At 40.0% G+C, this 25,169-nt stretch overlaps 1 protein-coding gene across 5 annotated transcripts in view; it reads left to right on the top strand.

Moving 5' to 3' along the window:
• PRKAR1B (protein kinase cAMP-dependent type I regulatory subunit beta) overlaps positions 1-25,169 on the top strand; it is a 201,186-nt gene that overhangs the window by 149,448 nt on the left and 26,569 nt on the right. For all 5 annotated transcript variants that reach the window (XM_018566412.1, XM_018566487.1, XM_018566565.1 and 2 more), the window contains 3 exons: positions 1,656-1,814; positions 10,656-10,716; positions 18,619-18,740. In XM_018566412.1, coding sequence (XP_018421914.1) covers positions 1,656-1,814; positions 10,656-10,716; positions 18,619-18,740 — 342 coding nt within the window. The remainder of the gene's footprint in view (positions 1-1,655; positions 1,815-10,655; positions 10,717-18,618; positions 18,741-25,169) is intronic.

Consider the following 25,169-nt stretch of genomic DNA (forward strand, 5'->3'; position numbering starts at 1 on the left):
CCCCCATGTATATATGAAAAATATAATAGCTCATGTTAATTTGGTTCCTGTAATGGCATAGTGTCTAAGTGTCCCTCTATTTGCAGGATAGACCTCCCATTTGTTAGCTATTTGCTAATTTTTTCTCATGGCCTTCAGAATATCCCACCGTGCAGAAGGCAACACACTAATTGCTCCATCAGGTGGCACATGAAGTACACAGTCTATCCCATTTTGTTTAGCGAATATTGGCTGTTGTGGTCAATTGTAGGAGAGATGTTGCATTACTTGTTTTCAAAGATGAATTCTGATTGGTTACTTAGGGGAACTGCACATATGTTTTTTGTCTTCTTGAAAAAGCTTGACAGTGTCTACAAGAAAAACATTGCAGGTTTAAAAAAACAAGGGGAAAAAAAAAAATTGTCCGTTATCTGATTTTAGACACATCTGTAAAAGAGGGCCACTATGTTCCGGTCCAGTATAACAGGTACAGCAGTTAAAGGAGAACTATGGGGTCAGGGCTTTTCCCCATAGTTCTCCTAAGGGTAACGGGAGGACACAAACTAGCATCCCCCCGTCACCCAAAGCATTACATTACTGTCCGGAGGCAGAGCCAGCTGTACCCGCCCCGTCCGTTCCGTCAGTCAGCGCTGGAGGATCGGACAGGGGAGGGGGGAATCCCTGCAGGGAGCCGTGAATGACAGTCACGGCTCTCTGCAGGGACAGGATCGAGAAGTGAGCGAGCGACGGTATGTGTTCGCTCACCTCCCGATCTATTGAGCCGACCTGTGGCAGTTTCATTGTCACAGATCGGCTAGAACTATGAGTCTGAGTGATTTTCACTCACCTCATAGTTCTCCTTTAACCAATAAAATAAAATTGAAGAAAAACCAACAAGTTTCTTTGTATGGTCCTGAACAGGACCTTTGTATTTTAGATATCTGTGCATAGGTGGAACTGCAATATCTGTCTATTGTCAGGCTGATCTGGTCTCCATTCCAGGACAAACATATCCATGTTCAATACTTAGGTCTTGTAGCAAACATTTGGATGTAAATAAAAACACAGAGGTGCTATTTTCAAATAAACACAATGACAGCCCGTTTCTCAAGAGGTTTTCCCAGGAGATTGGTGACTTTAAAAAAAATAAGGCTGGAAGGCAAGCTCTTTGGAAGCTAAGTAGTTTGGGCGAAGAACTGGACTGGAAGGGACAAAGAACATGTCTCATCAAAGGCCACTTCGGCCTTTCCTCCCCAATTCACAGGGCTGCATTTCCCCTGTGACCCTCATTATGGCTTTCAACACATCTCCCTGCTTTCAGGTTTGACAGGTGTAATAAAAGGTCACAGTTGTGACAGTTCTGCTTGTCGATTCCATGAGTGTCCAAGTCCAGGAAAAAAATAACCTGGGCCCAGTAACCTACAGGAGCTGAAAATTCCCAGGAATAAATGCAGCTATTGTTCTGGAGCAGCAAGCCCTGAAACTTGATCCTCAAAGTAGGTTGTCAAAGCTTTTGTGACCAAGTGAGGAAACTATTATCCTATTGTTTGTGCTTCTATTATTTTCCTCAACCCATTAGAAAGGGGATTATTAATAGGTTTTGAGATAACTGAAGACATGGGCTAAAGCAAACAATTTCCTGCTCGTTAACCCTTTCTTTTACTTCCTTTGTCTAGGTCTATGTGAATGGAGAGTGGGTCACCAGCATTGGAGAAGGTGGCAGCTTTGGGGAGCTTGCACTGATCTACGGCACGCCTAGAGCTGCCACAGTCAAGGCCAAAACAGATCTTAAGCTATGGGGCATCGATCGGGACAGCTATAGACGTATACTTATGGTGAGTTTATTTCAGTGCTTGTTAATTCATCAATAGGCTCTAATGAAACGTGACTATTTATGGAAATACTTGCAGAAAAATATGGCCAACATGCCAGTGGCTTTTTGTTTTATAGTGGCAGTGCCAGTCGCTATCACAATGGGCTCTCACTTTCCCTGCTGGTTCTTTAAAGCCTAACTGCATCCAAAACTGTTTTCAGTTACAACCTTTGTGAAGTGTAAAGGTTATCTGAGTCTCCTTTAAGAGGATCTTCTATCACTTTCTGCTCTGTCAGACAGCCGTTACCTGGACAGGAAGGGAGAGGAAACTTGGACACAGAGCAATTAAAACCTGATTGAGCTTCCAACCATTCCACTAAAAGAAAGTTTTGTTCTATCTGACAAATGCTACAGCAAAATAGACACAGGTTCTAAAATATTCCACTCTATCCCAAACTTATAAGGCTGGAGTTGGGCTTTAATGTTATATTAGGGAGATTGCAGAAGAAGAATGGTGACTCTTCTTGCTGGTACAAGAGTATTGAGCAACTATGGCTGGGGGAGCTATAGGTGGGAACTAATTCCAACAGGCGTTCTCATCACATACATCCCTTAAAGATAAGATAAGTGAAGTGATTTGGTTCTTCAGTCCATCAGCTCTTATTCATTAAAAACAATACTGGGTAGACTATGGGACTCCCCCGCTTCCCTCCTAGGGGATAATAATTATTTCCAGTTTGCTGAAAAATATCTGTCCAAGTTGGTCCTAAACCTAACTAAGGATTAAAGCCAAAATTAACTTTCAGTTCACATCAGCTAACTACATTCCAAGTACATTGAAAACAAAAGGTGTGCAAAGTCTTACCCTGTTCCTTATCAGCATGCTGTAGAGTAGGATCCTTGTTCTTTGTACAGAAGCAGTGGTCTTTCTGTAGAGATCTGACACATCCCCTGCTGATTTGAAGCTATAGTGTTGCAGTCAACAAAGTTCATGCTCTTTGATGATTGGAGAGCTGTAGCCCTGACTCAGCAGCGTGTGTGTCAGACCTCTACAGAGAGGCCACTACTTCCAAACAAAGTACAAGGTTGCCCCTCTATAGCATGCTTCAGGGGGCAGACATATCTAATTAGCTTATGGCTGTTTTCTTAAAGTGACATTAAAGTAGCAAGGGGGTCCGTCCATCCAGTACTTTATTTGTAAAAAGGCATAGCAGCAGCAAACAAACAAATGCTTACACGTTTCAGCCCCCACACTGGGCCTTAGTCGTAGCAAGGAAACATCAAAATGACATACCTTAAATACCCTATTTAAAGGGGGTGGGACAACTATTAACCATTTAATCTGCAAAAGACACATGAATAAAATCTTATATATCACATCACAATATGCTCATACAAAAGTAAAATAATTTTGTAGACAAGTAAAGAGACATCAGTTCCAGATATTACATAGTAAATCTGCTTATGCAAATTATAAAAGGAATAGGAACTTCCCATATAACACCACAACCTGTGCATAGGATAGAAGAAACACAGTCCTAAAAGCAAATGGAAAAATATAAATCCCAGATATTAAAGGGTAAAAATAACCAAAATAGATATTATGCGTCCGCTCAGCCTCCTGTGACTGCTGACATCTGTCTCCTCCCCACACCGCTCTCCATCTTGATTTGCTTGTCGCAGGAGGCCAAGCGGGGTGGTGCTAGAGGAGAGCTTGGTCTCCTGTGACACTGCAGATATTGCTCTCCTCCCAGCGCTGCCTCCTGAACGTTTTTCTCCTCCGCATTGGGTAGGAGAGAAACTAGAGAGGCAGCCCATCTTCGGCTGAAAAGTTTGGTGCAACCCTAATATACAGTGTGTGTATATATATATTCATTCATTCATACGTACATACATACATACATGCATACACACATATACAATTGTGGCAGGACTACGGGGATCCTGTAATATACAGAAGTAGCACAGAGTCTTCCAGGTCCCTGTTACAGCTCCTATGCTGAGGGATTTCCCTGTGCTGGTAAACACAGACTCTCTGTTGAGTATAGCAGCCAGTGAGAGGATGACTAGCATTTTCTCAGTGAATACTAGGCATTCTGTGATTGGGTGATTGGAGGAGGTGCTGTTTTAACAAACCTAATTTTATATTCTATTTTGTTCAGTTAAATAGACAGTCTAGTAGTGAAAGTGAAGTCCCTTTGCAGTGGGCTTGACTGATGAACAGATCGAGGTTCAGAGTTGCGGAAATCTCTCTCCCTCAGACCCCAAGGGGTAAAAGAAAGTAATGTGTGAGTTAACCTGCCAAAATCAACCCAAACTCTTTTCACTGTGGGTGGACAGAGCTTGTGAAAGTCTTTCTAAAGTATGTACTTTTCATTGTTAATCTAAATTTTCACTTCAAGTGTCGAGGCACATGCTGCGTGCTGCAAAGTAAAGCCATAAAGATCATTTCCACTTAGCATAATCACAATGTTGTAACGGCACATGAACATTTCATGCTAAATGTGTTATAAATAGCCTGGTAGGTCTGAAATGCTGTGGCTGGCATAACAGACTAGAGCGGGATTATCAGCAGACAGGAGAGGAATCTGAGGTGCTGTAGTCACTGTGGAGCCCTGAATCCTGCTAGTATGCTCTCAATCTGCAAATAGCAGTGAAAAATATGTCACAAGATTACTGCATTAAATCCACAGCAAACAAGTGGGCCGTTCACTTATCGGACCCGTCTAAGGCTGCTATTAGCCTCTTCTTGAACCAGGACAGAGGGGCCTATTCATCAAACTGCTATGTTAACTCACCGGTAATCAGAAACCTTGCCTCCCTTACTGCTGACACCGAGTGAAGACCTCATTTTGTCATCAGTTACAGCACTATACACACTAAATGCGAGAGGTTTTCCTGGTTCTCATTAGTTTTTTTACAAAATCCCTTAATTCACTGTTGTGAAAAAATACTTCTTCTTGTTTAACTTGCCTTGAAATGCAAAGTGTGGTTGTATAGGTGGCCAGAAGTCCAACAAAACAAAATGTATCAAATATTTTCACACTCCACCCTACCATGCAGGTGACTTTATGATTAATTCATTAGGCACTTAACATTTGCAGAGCTAAATGTGGATATTATTTCTGTTTTTTATATCATTATATAGTAGATGTGTACATAACCTGCACCTTGATTGCTGCTAATATCTTTTATTTTAAAGCTGAACTCTGGGCAAACTGCTAAACAAACATAAAATACACATATGGGACGGTTTCTCTTTCTTTCATTGAAGGACACCGCTGGATCTTAACATCTTGACTGTTGGCCATTGGTCAAGATCTTAAGATCCAGTTGTGTCCTTCAGCGAACACAAAGAAAAGGATTTTTTGCCGAGTACAAAAATCCTATTTTTGCCTGCCGAGATTTACACTGATCTGCCACATACACAGCCCTTTCTGGTCAGGTGGATGATAGGTCTTGTCTTTATGACCAATAAAGACACCTGGGAAGTAGGAGGTTCAGGGGCAAAGCTTTAGTTTCAAAGGAAAAGTCAAGATTTGCAATCAATTCCAGCTACCTATTCTTTTGATCAGTGCTAGGAGAAAGTCATCAAGTGTCCAGGGAGATGCCAAACTGCACCCTCCCCCCCTTCCATCCTGGGATGGAGTTAATTGTTGGTGGTGTCACTGGAAGTAAAACAATCCCTTGCCATTGGAAGGGAAACATTTTCCTGAGTTGGTGGTGTCACTAGAAAGGTAAAAATGCTCGCCTGGAAATGAAGGCATATTTTCCTTCTTCCCATCTCTGGTCATGTGATATGTCAGCAGACAAAGGGAGACAGTAGGAAGGGCAGTTCACCCTCAGTCCCCAGTGGGCGCCTGTACTGAGAAGGAGGTTTGTTCAGAATAGTCCCTCCATCAGCTATCAAAGTCCTACTCTGCCTGACAGAAAAGACGCATTAAAAAACTGCACCCAGGGCAGCTGCCCCTCCTGCACACCCCTTGTCCCAACCCTGCTGTTGTTCACCAAAAGCAAACTCTGATGAATAAATGACAGTGAAGAAGGCTCAGTGATGCAGAAATCTCATCTTTTCTCCTGTAGCAGTCAGTTGTTAGTGATGTTGTCAGTGGTTTTGCCATAAATATTCATGTTTGAGTTAGATTTTACAGATTATCTTGAATCAAATGTGCTCCCAAAACATGAGTAGAGATTTCATCTTCCTGTTGTATCTCCAAGACAGGAAGTGAAGATAAATCTACCCAGCGGGGCACAGACAGCAAACAATAAAATGACAGGTTTTAAACCCATCCCTAAACAATCTAAAGCTAGAAAATACGTTTTAGCTATACATATAATGTAAGGTGTTTGCTTTTAGTGAACCTGAATGATCAGAAAGGAGATGATTCCAGACTGTAGCATACAGTCAGTGCTCTCTTCTCGGTATAGATCTGATTCGCTGATACTTGGCATGGAATGTTGGATGCTTGGATGGTATTTTTGCTTGGCATGATTTCTGACGAGCTTGCTCCATCATGCCGCAGAGCTTTGAAGATAATCTAACATCTAGAGCTGCAACAGTTAATCGATTTAGTCGATTAAAATCGACATCACAATCTCTGTTTCATAGATGCCTTCACACTGTGCCATATGACTTGCCTCAGTACATAGAAGTGCGGATCTAAGCCATATTTAGTGTTAGCACTATACCCAGCATCCCACCATCTCTTGGGAGCATGCCAAGTGAAAAAATAACTGTAGAAATATAAAAACAGCTTAGTCAGCATCAGGCAGCTGTGTGCTACCTTGCATACAGTAAATAAGGACTTTATGTGATGTGACTCCAGTTACCGTACCTTAAAACAGAGCAGTCTGAGCTCAATGTTTGCTGCTGCTTCTATAACCAGCATTAGCTGTACCTGCAAGCTGTAGACAAATTAGTGGGGCTGGCCATCATTCTGCAGCTTTAGACTTGTTCTGCTGGATGCAAGCAACCTTTCAGGAAGACAGATATATGCTGGGATATTGAAATGCCAGAAAGAAAATGTGGTTGCATGATACCAAAGCCCATGTACAGCATGCAACCCACTGCACAACCCTTTCTGTTTTCCCCAGCACCATAAGGGTGCTCAGCAACTGAGGTAAACTTCCATATCTGTCAGATTTAGCTATGACTCTGGAAGGAAGGAAATCTGTTGCTTAGGTACCACTTACATAGGGGAAGTGACAGTTAGGCTTGCCTGGCCAGGTGCGGACAGCTTAAAGTGGACCAGTTGCACCTAAATACCAAAATCCTCTTATTTATTAAGGCCCCCCCTGCCCCATCCTCATTCGCTGCACAAAAACCTGTGGTGGAAAAAAAAAGTAGATAATATACTTCCTCAGCCTCCCCCCACTGTGCCTCTGTGAGCGTGATGTCAGTATCCTTTCAGTGCAACCCCGGATAATGTCAAATAGTCCAAATCTAGCAAATTTGAGGGTACTCGGCAGTGCCCTGGGATCTTGTCACAAGGATGGTGATATCATTTTCTGCAGTGTGGAAGCCGGCAGAAAAGAAAAGTATATTAATGTCTTTCTTGTTCATTGCAGGAGACAAGAATTTAGAGACTTTGCACATTCTTGTTCCCGACACCTCAGCTCCCTATTCTTTGAACAAGACCTTTGTTCAGGATATCTCAGATGTGGCCCTGCCTGTGCACTCCCCCATTCCTCCTGAGATTTGAATTAAATATTTTTTGCACTCCAGACTTTCCACTATCACTTACAAGGAGAGAGCCCTATTTGATCTTACACAAGGACATGGTGGTGTTGTTACACAAGGACATGGTGGTGTTGAGGCCCAGGACTTCCTTCCTGAGATAGATTTGGTCCTTCACCTCAACCAGGACTTTGATCTTCTAATGAACTGGGACTGGTAATTGGTACAGAAAAACAATCTATTGCTTGTATGTAGTTCATGCTATGTGACTTAACCTAGCAGCCACTTCTTCTAAGACTGACTCTTTGTCATTCTTGATGGTTGTTGTAAAAGGGAACCAGCTTCTCCTTTCTTTATTTCTTAGTGGCTTAGATTTACCATAATTCAAGCTTATGATTTTATGAACCCGGTTCTACCCTTTCCCGTCAAGGCACAATCCACCAGAACTAAGGAATACTGGGGAATACTAAGGAATACTGGGAGTAGGAGGGGCTATATTGGGCTGGCCCACAATTATACTGAATTCCTGTGTCCCTTAATGGAATCCCAGAAATTAACTTTATGGTAGGTAGAAAAACCAATTTTCCCCCACAGGTGTTTTAATGTTTTTCTGCAGTGTATTAGGGGAGTAGGGCCTTACTTAAAAGTGGACCTTGTATGAAAGGCTAATTCCACTAGAACATTGAATTCCAGGAATACAGCTAAATACTCAATTGACATAATATATGTGTGATTCTGCTCAGTCATTCTAATGATCTGGGCACCCTTGCCAGAAAGTAAACCCAGGTCTGTTCCCCTTTTGAAGAATACATTTTAATCAATCAGTGAGTGGAACATGAAAGTGAAGCACTGAATTCAAGGTCCCCCCCAGTCCTCTGTTAGACTGACAGTATCCACCAAAGCAACAGAGCAAGCCCTGATTGGCTTAAAGTGCTTACGTCCCCTAACCAGTGTAAGTGATGGGGTGTAAAAGATTACTGCAATATTTCTGCATGCAGACTATCCTTAAAAATGTCTGCCTGGTATAAATGGAATTGGGCCAGTCAAACTGCATGTGCGCCAACTGCACAATTCATTTGATTAGCCACTAACAATATGGCAGCCTTTAACAAGATTGTTAACCAATTAAATAGTGTAGTGGTCATTAATGAAATGCTTGTCTGATGTTGTCTGATGCAAAACATTTCCTGCAAAGTGTTGTATTAGTATTTTTTTAATTAGTTACTAGCATTATTGTCATTCAAGAAGTATCACCTTTCTGTCCAGTGCATTCATCTCTTCAGAATCGCTGAGTGATACATTGATGCCTTTTCTGCCCTGAAGTAGTTTTGAAAGGCTTAGTGTGGGGGTAGTCATAGATCCAGTTGTTTTAATCTGCTTATGTAGCTTAAAAATGTAAAAGCATTCCTGCCCTGTTTGTAGTCAGGTCACTTGCCTCATATGTGTGCATGGTGGCCAGGCTAAGAAGCCCATGGTATTAAATATGCTTCTGGTTTATATGTTCTTCATAGGCAAACATGGAACTGCTGCATTTTAAAACCAGCAATGCAACCCTTAAAACAAAAACAGGTTTTTGAACACCCAATCAGACTTTAATATAGACAAACCAGTAAAAGATAATTACTGAACAGTTGCTATAGGAAACATTGCCCTCTGTGATATTGTATAAAAGAGGAAGAAGTGAGAAGTAGCCTACAATCATAGGCTTTTATTTTCTATACTAGAAGCAACAAAGGCTTGTCTGTACGAGATTCTTTTTATACCTTTCTGCCTCTACCACAATACCATTTATCTGTGTATCACTAACATAGTAGAATAGATGAGCACCAGTATAAAAAGGCCAAACTTATTCGAGTTCTTTTTGCAAGTGTCCTCTGTTGCAGTAATCCGTACCCCATAAACTGTTCAATTGTTTTTATTTATTTAAGTTTTATTAATTTAAATGAATAAACAGAACATAAATCATATAAAGATACTCAAAGATTATTGAACAATTATTGAAAAAAGCATAAGAACACTCATGTCCAATAATATAAGAACAATATTAAGGATTGGAACAAAAGGGAAGCAAGACAATTAGACAGGGGAATGACAAATGACAAAGACAAACTCTGGTTATGGTATTTGAACATATTCAAATCATAAAGTACATGGATGATACCCATTAAATAAGTGAGAACTATAAGATGTATTGCATATTGTGATACAATTTAAAAGTAAATGAAAATTCACTGATATAAAGGTGCCATGTCGTGGCAGTGTGGCTTACCCATACAAATGTATGGAACTAAAACCTCTGTTTAGAACTTTAGCTAGTTTTTGTAGTGTAGTAGAGTGTAGTCTAGTATTATTTAGTGTAATGTAGGGCTGCAGCTAACGATTATTTTCTTAATCGATTAGTTGCCCGATTATTTTTTCAACTAAACGATTGGTTGCATTAAAAAATTCTCTCATACTGTAATCTAGTATAGTGTGGAGTAGTAAAAAAGTTTTTAAAAAAAAGTAGAGTAGAGTAGAAAAAAATATAGGTTTTTTTTTTTTAAAACTGTTCAATTTTTAACCTAACTGTTCAACATTTAAATAAATATGCAACCCCGATTCCCAAAAAGTTAGATATAAAACTTTTTTTTTTTCATTGTGGTGAAGTAGGGAAGAATTAAAACCTCTGCAGGCTTGTGTGCCCGTCTGGGGATAATTACCTTACTCTCTCTTTTTTTTTTTGTCCTAGTGACCATTGTCACCAAGGCAGAAAGTGATGGGAAATCCAAAATGTTACAGTTTATGGATTTTACATGAGGAATAGAGAGGATATATTCCAATGGGGACACCTGTCTAATAGGGGAATTACCCTTGTTTTATAGAGATTTCCTCACACTTCCTGTTATGTCACTGGGACAGTAAGGAAAATCTCCTCAAAGGGACACATGCACCAAAAAACAAAAACAGTTAGGAGTTTTAACTCTTCCCTACTCTAGCTAAAACTAATTGGTTATACATAAACTTAACACATTTTTAAAAGGCAACTTTAAAGTTGAATTAACATGTAATTATGTGTATATAGTAATATATGCTCCACTGAGACAGAATTGTACATAATGCATGTGTCAACCACTCACATTCTGTTTGAAGCTGTTTGTGTAAAGGCAGAAGTTGCATACATCTGTTTCTTCTTTTTCTTGGTCACAGGGCTCCACATTGAGGAAGAGGAAGATGTATGAAGAGTTCTTGAGCAAGGTCTCCATCTTGGGTTAGTATTCCTTCCTCGATGTTGCACGAATCACTTTCAGCCCCTGAAAGCTCAGTTACAATAAGACCACACAGCAGCCACATAAACTCAGATGAGGGTCCAGCATGTTAGTCCTTTTATTGGTTGATGTAAGCCCACATCTGTTGCTGGGGTTTTTCTTGGTTGCTATCTGATCTTATGCACAAAACCTAAATGATTTTACATGTGTGAAGAGCTGGGTCCTGAATCCAAAGCTTTTACAGTAGGAAGGGGGCATAATCCACCTCGCCTCGCCTAAATAACATGGATTAATAATGATATTCCGTGATCTGATAAAATATAGCAGGTGTGTTCCTACTGTGGCCTTTTAGTGTATTTTTACTTTTATTACACATCACTTTAAAAAAAAAAAAAGTAATATACTTTTAAACCCTGCTTTTTTGTTTTTTTGTGCATATTACTCAGTACAAATTAATGTTAAATTTCATGAGGTATGTCTTTTAATTTGCTTGAATTTGATGTCTCATTGGAAAATGAAGAAGCTTTCCCCTAAATATTTTTTGTGTAAACTTTTTTTCGTTTGGATGGAGTCGGAAAGGATTAGAACCCGTGTAATTTTTTTAACTGCTATTTGGGGTTCCATTGAAGAGATTTGCCGTTACTTAAACTACAACTGGATCCAAAATGTCTTTTTTTTTTAGTTTTGGATAGAGAAAGGGAGGGTTATAACCTTTTATAACCCCTGTCAGCTTTTTTGAGGGAGATTTCCCTGGACTTCCTCTCTGATATCCACAACAAGAAGTAAGGAGAAATGCCTCCAAGGTGGGAGGAATCCCTGTTGGTCAGCAGGGTCACCAGAACTAGTGTTTTCCATCTATTCCTGTTCTGGTGACAACCCAAAATCTGGGATTTTCTTTTACCCATATTCAGTGCATTCCGGTGCGGGTCGAGCCCGTGACACACTGAATCGCATAGATCAAGCCAGGCAGCGTTCTGGAGCGGGGCGTGTTGGTGCCATTCATGTGAATGGCAACGCAGACACGCCTCCGCTCGCAGTGTGATCGCCTGCACTGGAAAGCGAGGTACAGGAAGGCCCTCCGTTCCGGTGCAGTACAATCCGCACTGGAACGCACTGGATATGGTGTGACTGGGCCCTCAATGATAACAGTCACCAGGACAAATAGAGAGGGTGAATCTCTCTAATCGGGACACAGGCCATAATAGGAACCTGACGGGTTCTCATCCCTTTGCACGCTAGCCAGAACTAACAAAAAAGGTTTTGACTTCAGTTGCACTTTAAGTTGGCCATACACCAGTAGAATTTCATTAGAAAAAAATTGTTTCGGAATCTTCATTCGATTTTCTAATAGTTAATGGAGTCAAATCAATGATCGTCTTTAAACATAGCGACAGGAAAAATGGAAGGAGCAGGGTGGAAATGTTTCCTCAAATGAATGAAATTCGAACATTGAATTTGGTTTTCATTCAGGAAACTTCATTTCAAAATCGAGCGTTAAAATCAGACGACATTTTGAATGACTTTCTGCAAGGCTCTGATGGCATTATCAAATGTTAGGACACTGTTTTTGTTTGTACGAAAATCTACCAGTGTATGGCCATCTTTAGTATTGCAGTGTCAAGGGTTGTAATAGGAAGTGAGAAACATTTGCAACAGGGATACATTCAGCAATAAAAAGCTGATGGGGGTTCTGTCTTTCACACCCCAACAAATATACTATGGGGAGAATTTATCAAAACTGGCGCAGACAGACGCTGGAGTAGTTGCCCATGGCAACCAATCAGCTGATTTCTTCAGTTTGTTCAGTTGAGGTTTAAAATGAAAGAGAGAAGCTGATTGGTTGCCATGCACAGCTGCTCCAGAATTTGTGTGCTCCAGTTCGATAAATTCCCCTCTATGTGTTGTGGTTCACTGCATTTTAAAAAATGTTCATATACTTTTTTTCATGCGTTGTGGTGCATTGCCATAACATTAGTTAGCACATGTGCATTATTGCACCACAATGTAGCTTTTAAGTGTAAATAGGACCTTATCATTGTTCCCATTTTCATCAGCATCACATTTGGGTGTTACCAATGGCTGTTTGCATTCAAATGCCGCCTGCTTAGGAATGATCACTCCCCCAGACTGATATCCACCAATCAAGGTATTTTGATATTTGCATATGTCCTCCAAAGAGTCAGCTTGCATCAGCACTAGAGCACCTTGCCGGCCCTTCCCACAAGCCATGATCTGCCTGCTTTGCGTTGAGAAGCACAAAGACTCAGTGGAGTCTAAAATAAAGTATGTAAAGAAAACACAAAAGTTTTATTTGAAATCACCATTAGCTCATTGATGTTAAGGTTGGGGGGTGGGGGGGAGGGGGAGGCGACGATGGGCAGGGGAGGCAAAATATAAGCAGGTTAAACTTCAGCTTTAACTTCTTTTTCTGGATTTTTGTGTTTTTGCCTTTTTTAAACATTTATCACACAACATGAATGCACTATTGTGATCTTCTTTAAAAACAAAAACAGCTATGTTCTTCCCCTGCTGATCAATCACCATTAGGCAAATGTCTCATCAGTGGGCCAGCCCCGACCATTACAGCACATCTCTAATTGCACTGCAGAAGGATTTGCATTACTGGGTACATGCCTCTAAAAAAGTCAGAGCAAACAGCGATATCCAGTTAAAGAAAACATCAATGCATCTGCTCCATAGGAAGCAAACAGTCTTCTCCAAACACTGTCAGATGAATAATTAAAGCCATATATTCTTGAACTCTTTTAACAAAGAGTCACTACACCTTTCATGTTGTGACTAATGGCTAATAAATCATTATTATGTCCAACTACTGGAAGTATTTAAAGTAGAACTATTCTGTTACTTGCCTAAACAGCCCTCCAAAAATACCAGGGACACTTAGTAGGCTGCTTTTCTTGATATATCAATACTGTGTTCAGGCCTCATGTATGAAAGTGTTGTGTGCACTCAGTACTCTTGTTTCTGGTCTCCTTTGCCAGTCCTGATTGCAGTGGAAGGCACAGAAGAAAATGAGAGTTGCAGTACAGCACTAACAGGTGTTATAGCTTGTATTCTGTTCAGGGCAGAGAAGCAAATATTTAATATGTGATTAGAGCCGTACATTGTTTAGGGAGTGCACGGCGGATGTTAAAACCTCCTGCCATGTGTCCTATTTTATTTTCTGAGTGCAGTGAGATTTAAAGCAATTGGCCCCAGTTTAATAAACTATTTATGGAAAGTATATGTATTATTTTAAAACTGGATGCACATCAGACTCGGGCAGCTGTTGCATTACAGCTCCCAGCTTACTCAAGCCTCATTTTTCAAAGTGTCTGAAATAAGAGCTGTGTTGCCCCAGAGCAACCAACCAGATTCTTTGGTTCTTTTTTTCTGATGTGGTGTGAGTGTAGGTGGTTGCTATAGGACAGTTTCAAATAGTTTAATAAATAAGACCAACTATGCTGTCTTCAGACTGCTGATGAAGCTGAATACAAAACAAATTGACCACTTACTACACAGTTGAAATACATATAAACTGTTTTACCTGCTAAAGTATTTAAAATTGTGTTCAGCCAGTCTTGTGATCCAGACAGCATAGCCAAATTGATGACTTCACTTTTCTCTACGGTTGAGAGGATTTTTTTACTGCCTTTTAAGGTTGAGTTTTTTTGTTAATTTAATTTCTCTATATCTTTATTTGCCAGAATTTTGTCACAAAGTCTTGCAGATCATACATCAGAACCATTGAGAAACTCCCCTGTCCTTTACCTTACCCTTTACGTTAACCTTTTATGTGTACACATGGATACATCTTTGTATAATGAACCAACATGTTTTAAAGCCAAGGCATGGCTATTTTTGGCCAGCAATAGACCGCATTCGTATTGTAATGAAAGAGCAGTGCTCTGATGTATACTCTGGATGTCCGTTCATAGGTCAACTTTCTGCAGTATAAAGTAGTAGAAGATTTCTGACTGGTTACTTCACTTATTCTCTTAGCTTCACCTGAAAGTAAATCTGTGCTGATCTGTAACACGTAAACTTGCACCAACATATAAATGCAGGAACCAATAGGTGTCTACACAAATCATCCATAATCTTCTATAATGACCTCTGAAACTTAGCACTCTCTGTTACATGAATACTGACTCTATCTATGAGGTTGGAGCTTGCCACCCCAGCCATCTTCATCTTAAAATTGTTTAGGGTGGCCTTCCACCTTTGAAGGACTAGTAGTTTGGCGGGCTATGTAGCACCTATCTAGAAGAAGTTATTTGCGTAGGACAGTGCTTTAAGTTTCGGGACTGCTAAAGCTATATGATTACTGGATACTCCAGTTCTGAGTGCCTGCATTTACATTTGTGCTCATTAGATGAAGTTGTAAGCCTGAAACTATCTTGAAACCTATGTTTGACCTGTTCCAACAAATAGGCACCTGTCTATATGAGATCAGCATCCATATTTCACAGAGAAAAGATCAATTTAGACAATTAAGCCTACTTCTAATCATCTTCAAGGTGGCTCCTCTAATTTGTCCCATATTTTCACACTAATAAATATAGTCCAGTAAAAAAAAAATTTGATGCAGTTTTGCCAATTTGTTGAGAGTTTACGTCTGATTTTTTATAATCTACGTCACTTTAAACTTGAACTCGTCTTATACTTTTAATATAGAGAAGCTGGAGAAGGATGTTCGCCAAAAGCAACATGTTTTTCCTAATTCTTGATGTATTTTTACCTCCCTTTACAGTTTTCAACCAGTCTGTTTTTATTTTTCACCATTCGTGATGAGATAGGATAGCATGTGGTTAAACCAAAAATAGTTGTTTCGCTTTTCCTAGAGTACATAAGGATCCAGTTTTGAATAGGATGTTGATCCCGTGTAACAGTATTGTCTAAAAGAAGAATTGTTTACGTTTCCCTGAGCAACTAGTCAGCTTTTCTTCAATGTTTAGTGGCAAGTGTGGACATATACTATAAGGGAGAAATAGATTGATTGCTATGGATAACACAAACAGTTCTTTCAGAAGTTTTGTTTAAGAAGTCTGTTATTCTGAAAAAGGGAAATGGCTGGTAAAGTTGCCTATATGCACACATTATATGCAGAGAAGCCTTGTTATAGACCTTCTGTGCTTATATTTTTGTATGGGTCTCCACCAACTCTCCAACCCTTTACAATCAAATAGCATAACCTGGTCCACTTTGCAAGCTTGCATGGTTGGTAGATTTATTCAAATGAGCAAGAGGTCCTCACATACAGGAATCAAGGCCCACCTAAACATGTATCACATGCTGGGTGCTCACACAAAACTTTCAGCATTGTGGGTAAGGACGCGCTTCACATACTTGGTGATTATTCATAAGGTTCAACTTTGAGTAAGCATCCCAGCATGCAAAACACATTTAGGTGGGTCTTGATGCCCACATGTGAGTACCTCTTACTCATTTGAATAAACCTACCTGTGTTGCAAGCATGGGAAGTGGACCAGGTTATGCTTTTTGATTATGTTGTTGTGAGACAAAGTTCAGGAAACCAGGCTGTGCATTGAAGAGTGGATGTTGGCCAATCTCCCTTGCAGCAGTGAAGATTTGGCTGTTTAGTGTTGAAATCTCCAACCTTATAGATGTGTAGGTTACAATAAGCAGCACCCACCATCAATACAGGTACCATCTACCACTATGGGTGCCACCTACTTTAACTTGTTTATATGACTGAAAGTAAGTAGGGTTTGGTTAGAGGTGAACATTGCTGGGCCCAAATTATACTCAGACTCCTATCTGCCTGTTTCTGTCTTCCTCCTTGTGCCCATCATAGTCCATTTTCCTATGTAAAGCTATCTATAGACTAAAGCAGACAGTTATTCCCAAATGTATAATTCAACTGCACTTAGACCAGCTCTCTGAAGAGGGCTTACAAATGTATATGATAGAAGGACAGGGGCGGCAACTTGACGCCTGCTACCGGAAGGGAACTGTATTGATCAACTGTCTAATTAACTGTTCCCCCTCACAGTGAGCAGCCTTCTAAAAGGGTCCAGGGTGGACACAAGTGTCATCCTATGTCAATCGGTAGAATCAGAGTGAGTGTTATGATTATATATGGAATGACATACACTCTATAAAAAATAAGGTTGCTAGGATTCAGCTCATAATCCAGTAACCTCTGTACATGCACTTTGCAAGTTTTCAGCCTGGACAGAACTCTTCAAAGAATTTATATTAGAAGATACAGTACTTCATGTATATCACTATGAAATGGTACAGAGAGTTTTGGAGAGAGTTATGGAAACTGCAGATGCCAACTGTCCTGAAGCAGAACATATGCGGTTTCAGATCCCTTGATTTGTGTTGTATCATGGAGCCGTGTTATGGGAACGTGTTAATGCCCATTCCCAAGTCATCTTATACTGTTAAAAGTGTTGTAATTAGCAAAACAAGTTAAAGGTGATAATTTCCATTAAACTTTCCCTTTTAAACAGCTGCACTATTGAAAAGGGAAACTCCTTACTTAATTGGATTAAGTGTGGCAACTTGCATTGATTGTCATGTAGAGAAAATGGTTTGGTTCCAAGAAGGGTCACTGTGTGCCAGGGGCTGTTATTCTGGTGCAATTTCCCAGGAACAAGCTCACATGAAATATATCTATCAGAGGCAGAGTACTGTCAGAGAAAACAGATGGACCTATTTATCAAATTATCAGGAAAGAACTGTCTTATACAGTCTATACTGCCCAACAGCAGCCAATCATGCTTACCGTTTTGTTCTCCAATTGTTATTTTGCATTGTAGGTTTAAATTTGATTGATTGTTGCGTTGGTTATGTGTTTAGGTGAAGCACTGAGATCTTGAGGAATGCTGAATTTTTACTTGCTTAGGAAAACATTACATCAAAATACAGCATACAGAGAGAACTTCCTGTATATATCATAGATAAGCATGAACATACAGACTAGCATTACACTACAGCGCCATCTACAGCTCAAAATACATAGTTACAGTATATGCTGTTGCATTTCCAACATGCTGAAGACTACCTGAGATGCCTTGAGTGTAAGGTTGTTCATTTTGAAGCAGTACAACAGTTGAGTACTGCTTGCAGTAACTGAGCATTGTGAATGTTAATTGAAAGAAAGAACAAGCATTTGTAAGTGACAAAATAAGCAGTGCCAATCACCCAAACTGACAGTGATGCTGGGAATTCTATGGATGTCTATTCATAAAAATAGTATTTCTTTTGGATCTTTAGCTAAAGATATATTTGCGCTTTTATGGCTGACAAATCTAATGCTCTTCAGTTCAGCCCACTATATGGAGTGTACTATATATGGGCTTTAGTGACACTTTAAAGACACTTCTATAATCTTTTAGGAAACAGTATGTACTAAAGCTGGGGGAAGGAAGGCATTTGCCACTGTATTTTAGATTCTTAAACAATAGGTGTTCTTTAACATTAATGTTATGTAATATGTGGCGCAGGATAATGTCATCATTAGGAAAGTTTGGCAGCATATATCGCAAAAAAAAAATACTATTTGGTAGTAACTACTGAACCACTTAGTTTGCTTAAAGAAGAATCCTTTCTTTTCATGCATCCTTACTAAAATGTGGTCATGGATTGCCATGCAGTACCTTCACTTATTATTTGATTCTTTTATGTACCAAATCTTTTTGATTGAAAGTTTAACATGATATGATAAGAAGTTACATACTGTATATGAACATTATTACAGTGGCAGTACTGTGAAACAGGGAACTTTACTGTATCTTATTATAGATGTTTTATGTGGAATAGAGCTTTAGGACCCCTATGCTGCAGTGCTGAGAACAGGTCCTTTTATAAGTTCGATTCCTGTCATGTAATACTCTGTCCGACATTTAAATATTTATTATTTCCCTGTGCAGAATCACTGGACAAATGGGAACGCCTGACGGTGGCAGATGCTTTAGAACCTGTCCAATTTGAGGATGGAGAAAAAATTGTTGTTCAGGGAGATCCTGGTGATGATTTCTTCATCATTACAGAGGTAAGATGTATGTTTCAAGTTGTATAGGTTGCATCCTGTATCTGCATTGCAGAGCCACAAGAAACAACATTTCCAGGACTCATTGTATACACCTATTGTACAAATGCTTAACTTGTTCCCACCTTGCGCTGACGTTTGGGCTAATCTGATTCATATATCAACTTTGCTCATGAATAAATATATGATCAGATCCATATATTAGGTTTGCCCATCAGTAAATATAGCCAATAAAGTTCTGCGTTAAAGAGAACCTGCCAGCATGCAATTGAGTGAGCTTCTATTGCTAAATTTTAAATGTACAACCTTAGTGAGTCACTGTCAGATATCCTCACACTTCTCTGGCTGTCAAATTGTTCCCAAGAAGCATTGACTTGGTGATTTGGCTAATGGACTTCCAGGTTGAGAGGTAAGTTTACATTTTCCACCATGTTCTGAGTCCATGGGCAACATATGATGTTTCTCCAAAGAAATTGGCCATTTGTTTGCCATTTTAGACAATATGTGCTTATGTATTGATAACCCATATGGTAAGTCCGCTCAAAGCAAACCACTGATGCAAATGTAATCAGCAGTCTAAAAATGGTTATGAATGCAATCGTTACCTCAATTTGTTTAATAACATTTTTGGGATAGAATCTGACCATATAGGGTACTTTTAGAAGACAATATTGTGTGCTTCTGTCTGGTGGAAGTCCTCTATAACACACACAAAGATTTGCAAATTAGCTGTACATTTTTTGTGCATTCTGTGAAGTCTTAATAAGAAAAAAGGAAAGACTCAACTGCATCCTCTTGTTGGTTAAAGGAGAACTATGAGGTGAGTGATTTACACTCATCCTCGTAGTTAGAGCCGGCGTATGACATTGAAACTGTCACACGTCGACTGTATAGATTGGGAAGTGCGCAAACGCATATCGTCTCTCACTCACTTCCCGATCATCTCCCTGCAGAGAGTGGTGACTGTCAGACTGTCAGCGTTGATTGAAGTAATGGCAGGGGGAGAGGGTGGGCATAGCTGGCTCTGCCTCTAGATAGGCAGAGCCCGCTGTCAATCAGCCAGCTGGGTGGATCTCTACAATATTGTCGGGATCTGTCCCGGCTGCGGCGCTCTCCATATATAGCGGGCAATAGCTCGCTATATACTGAGCTTTGAGTCACGGGAGGACATGAGTATATGTCCTCCCGTGACCCTAAAGAGAACTATGGGACAAAAAGGTTACGCCATAGTTCTCTTTTAAGTTGATCAGAGTATTGTAATGCTTTTGAGAAAGACCAGAGGTCACCCCTCCTGTCATTCTTGGAGAGACTTCTGCTCATTTATGGCAAAGCCAATTTTTTGGTCACTCTACAGAGAAAGGTAACTCCAGTTCTGTTTCTCTACTGTGGCATTAAATTACCTTGTTTAACATTTTATTAAGAAATGGTGACATAATTCCCCTGCTGCATTTCCCATAGGGAATGGTGGTTAGAGCAAAACATCAGGGGCAGTACAGACTAAAATTCTTATTATAATGCTGAACAAGAAATTATTCTCATGATCAAGGGAGGATCATAGCTAGGATCTCTAAGTATAGATCTCCCCACCAGTGAACAATCAAGTATGAGTGGACTTAGCGTTGGATTCTGTATTATCACAGAGCTACATGGAACAGTGCCTTTTTTATCCCGTAATCCTCAGTTATTCCATTGAGAGATAGCAACTCATTGTATAGTAAAACCTTGAAGGGAACGTTCAGTGTTTTTTTCATATATTTTGTTCACTTATTTGTTCACTACTATAAAATAACATGCGTGTTTGTTTTATCTTTTCATTCAGGCGCATGTGACATATTACATACTCATATTTCATATTTACCTCTTGCAGACAAAGGTTAGCTTGACATAAGAGCACCAGGAAACAACTCTACTGTTAAAGAACAATGAATATCACTTTACACACACGACTGGGAACTAAGAGGAGGAACACAACCTTTCTATTACTTTCTTAAAGGAGAAGTATTGGAAGAGTAAAATATACTCTTCTCAATACTTAGAGCTGGCATGGGACACTATACCAAGACCTCCTTACCTTACATATATAGTATCTGCCAATCAAAGCCGGGCGCCACGTCATTACACAGCGCCTGGCTTCCTGATTGGCCAGAAAATGGGCTCCATGCATTCTCGTCACCTAATGACGAGAAGCATGGGGACGGCTTCTCTGCTATTCGGGAAGCCGGGTGGCGAGTCTTTACACGCTGCCCGGCTAATCAGGAAGCCAGGTGGCGAGTCATTACACGCCGCCTTGCTTACTGAATGGGACTTTCGGTATCATCGAGTACCGGAAAAAAAAATATCGGTACTCGATACCAAAATACCGGTATCGGTGCATCCCTATTGAAAACTCACACCATTGATGACTAATGTAGTGAGGAAAATCTGGCAGTCCCCTGGTACATGCTGTGATTCCTCCTGCTGACCCCTACGCCACCACAGGATACAGTAGTGATATAGAAACCAGCAGATCAATCCACTGAGGGTGGCAGGGGAACAGGAATCTGACACCCCCAGAAGTGTTGGATTCTATGATATCTTCAGGTGGGTGCTTTCTTGTCACCAAAGTCGCGATCAGTCTGCTGGGCATATTAATTCACAGTATTGATTTTAATGATAAAGTTGCTTTAACTAACACGTGATAGTGCTTTTCTGTTTCTTTTTGTGACATTTGTTGTAATTAAATTTTCCTCTTGGTAGTCCTTCAATGAAGATGGTCATTAGATTAGATAGTCATTAGATTAGAAGATAGTCACTGACTAATATACAGTATAGATAGCTGCTAGCATGAACCTACAAACTTGTGTTTAAATTATCTAAAAAATATGGCACAGCAAGAACATTACATGTGAAGATGGTATTAAATAATGTTTTCAGATTAACTTTATAGTAGCTCACAATAAGCACAGAGTATAAAAATAATAATAAGCAGCAGTTGTAAGCATTGATGTAGGCACATTGTTATAACATATACATTACGGAAAACCTATTTATCTGAATAATAAAAGTCTAAGAGACCAAGTCAAAGTTGTAGTAAAGCACACATCTACAGGAGCATAGTCTTGTATGCTCGCTGTCTTTGTTTCATTACAGTCTTGATTGGCATTACCCATTTAAAATAAACCACAACAAGATTTAGGGTTTATAGATGATAGACAAACCTCACTAGACAAAAACCACAAAAGCGCAGTTGATGTGTGCACTGACTGATGTGTACGTGATGAAGCATAACAGACTCGAGTGATGATATTGTTCACAGAGTAAATAATCATTTTAATCACGTGTCTTAGTTTTTGTTCATTGAATCCATGGTCAGAATGAAAGTAAACACTGATTTTATGAATCATCAAGTGGATAAGTTAACCACAGAGATTCCCATAAACTTTAACTTATGGACGACGTGAGATGATCGATAATGTTTAAGTACCTTTAGGCACTTTAAGGCCTCTGCATACACCTCCTACCTGACATTAGGAAAGAGATCCATCTGTCAAAATGGATTGATCCAGATGATTGTCACTGTTATACCGACATTAGATCCATGTCACAATAGTGATCCTGTCACTGGCAATAACTCAGCAGCACCAGAATCGCTTTACCGGACTATGCTGCTGCCAGATGGCTTCAACGGGCTGGTACAATGCCCATCCCTCTGGACACCCCCGCCGTGTTTCCCTCCTGCGGGCCCGGGACCAGCATGTCGGGTGCCGGCGGGAAGCTGGGCGAACTTCCATTCACCGATCTCCTCCCCGCTCTATCGGACTTCCCTGAGCTGTCATTGCTCCTCTCCTGAAGCCGGCCAATAAGCTATTAAAGTGCGTTGTGCACTTCAAATGCTTATTTAAAGGGCAAAGGTGACACTAGGGGTCTTTTGGACCTCGCCTTAAAGAGGACCTGTCACCACCAATATGCTATCAAGCCCCCCACGTAATAGTAATTAAATTTAAAAAAAGTTCTAAAAGATAATCAATAAAATAAATGGAAAAATTATTTTAAAAGTGTTTTAACCCCTACGTCCTGTCACTTTGTGCCTATATGACTGGCCACGTACACTGTACGTGACGAGTTATATCAGGCTTTGTAATGCCGGTATTTGCTGATTCTCAGCATTTAACAGTCATTCATTAATGTCTCAGTATTGAGGCATTAATTAATGACCCATCCCTGCAAGCGCGTGTATTCACGTAAACATGCATCGGGTGCGCCTTCTTTCTTCAGAAAACGACTTTTGCTCTACACATGTTGGGTATCGCTGTGCATGCCAGAGTGAGAGCAATCATTCTAGAGCCAATATATATGCATATCTCTAAACTGATGACGTGTATGCGTAGTCTATGGACTTTTTGGGGTATTGACTTTTGTCGCAGTTTCACAGACGCACACAATTTTTTAACCTGGGCATGTTGGGTATCTATTTACTCGAAGTAACCTAATTTTATAATATTGTGCAACATACAAATCTGCGACTGCCTCAATTTTTATTCTACAGGGTCTTGGCTTTCAAAATGGGGGTGCAAAGTAATTTCCGGGCCCAAAATGGGGATTATAACATGCATAGCATTGCAAAAAATGAAAAGAAGGCCTTGCCAGCAAAAGGGTCCTTATGGGGTTAAGCAGAATTTTTTAGACCATGAACAAAGAGGTAATGCTTTTCCATTGATCTTCACATCTTACAGTATATTTTCAAACAGTGATTATTTTCTATCTCATAGGAAATATATAGAAAGTTTAATGTGTTGCTGCGGGCAAAATTCACTTGCCTGTTTTGGGCACAGTTTTCATATTACAGGTCCTCTTTAAGACATGCAGTGACTATCGATAATATATTTAGTTGGCTCAAAGTGAGATTAAATTATTAGAATGGTGCTGCTTGCAAAAAAGTGACATCAGTGTTGATATCTATATTACCAATGTCCTTTACCTTTTCCTAGATCATATCTGTCATTATAAAAATACGAACTTATTATCTTTTGGTATGGTGGATGTTTTTGGTGTATTGTAAATATATACAATACAGTATATTTGTGATTTGTAGTATGACTACACCCACAAATTACATATTTAATGAGTCCCTGTTGACTTTCTAAAGCCCTGGTCTAGATTAGGCTGGAGACCTAACTTTCTATACAACATTTGAGGATATTGCAAGTCTTATTTGGATACCTGCGCCCCCTTTCCCCAGTGATGTCATGCAGTATGGAACTGCTGAATGTCTGTGAGGGATGTTCAGCTATGCTGATCACAGTTGTGCATTAAAGCAGCTAACTTAGGGTTAGAAGTTGTTTGGGGTTCACATGTGAGCTTTCAGGTCTCTGATTTTATTGGAAAGCTTCCTTCTTTTTTTAATGCTCTCTTTTGTTTGATTTATATGGGGATTACGAATACTTTTTTATGTCAGAGCCTAGTAGGGAAGTACATAATTATGATCTAAATCCTGCTATTGAAGTTAGCTAGCCATTGCACACCATCATAAATATACTAGTGACTAAGGACTTTGTGTGCACATAGCCTTAGGTAGCTCTTTCTTCTCATTGTGTTCCAAGGAATGAATTGTCTAGGGGTTAGTCCCTTGAACAAACGGCACACTATATATGAATGATTATGATGTGATTTGGCAGCTAGCACCACATTTTAGTAAAACTGTTCCCTCACCAACTATAGAGGCTCCTGAGATCCACTCCATTTCCATGGATATTTGAGCAACACAAGCTGGCAAGATAAATACTGATGTGGCACTGCTCCAAATCTCAACAGCTGTTCCGTAAAAAAAAAAGAAGAGGGCTGGTAACTATGTATGCATGCTGCCAATTTTCCACGCTGCTTTATCTCTTTACGAGGTGCCTACATTTAACATGGGGAAGGCAGTCTGCAAACACTTGTATGTCTTCAGCATAGTCGTGATCTCAGTGATCAACGTAGGATGGAGCAGAGCTTGATCTAGAAAATGACCTGAGTACCTGATAACAGTGATCTCATAACAGTTGCTTTGGTAATAGGAAACATGTTGGAGCTTGGGGGAAATATGTTGATACAAGAACATTCTTAGATCATGAGTCTTTCATAAGCTAATCACTTGCAGACTTCTGTATTTAAAGGAACGGGTGTCTCTGAGGTCCATTGTTGGTGGAATCCTGTGTTTGAACACAGATTAAAACATCTTGGGTGCCAGTCATGTGCAGGGCATCATGGGAAGAAGCTTTGACAGTAAGAGAAGAGTTCCGCAGCTTACCTTTGTGCAAGCAGAGCTGGCAGGAACATCAGTCACATGTAAAGTGGAATATTTGTTTTATGTGGAGATTATTTATTTAAACAAGAACTATATAGATATTTTGGGACTCAAAGAAAGGTTTCAGTAGGTGGTAAATACATCATGGTCTGACAACACTCTGCTCATAG

This window comes from Nanorana parkeri, unplaced genomic scaffold (genome assembly GCF_000935625.1).
Source record: "Nanorana parkeri isolate BGI_ZX_2015 unplaced genomic scaffold, ASM93562v1 scaffold3, whole genome shotgun sequence".
NCBI classification, from domain to species: Eukaryota; Metazoa; Chordata; class Amphibia; order Anura; family Dicroglossidae; genus Nanorana; species Nanorana parkeri.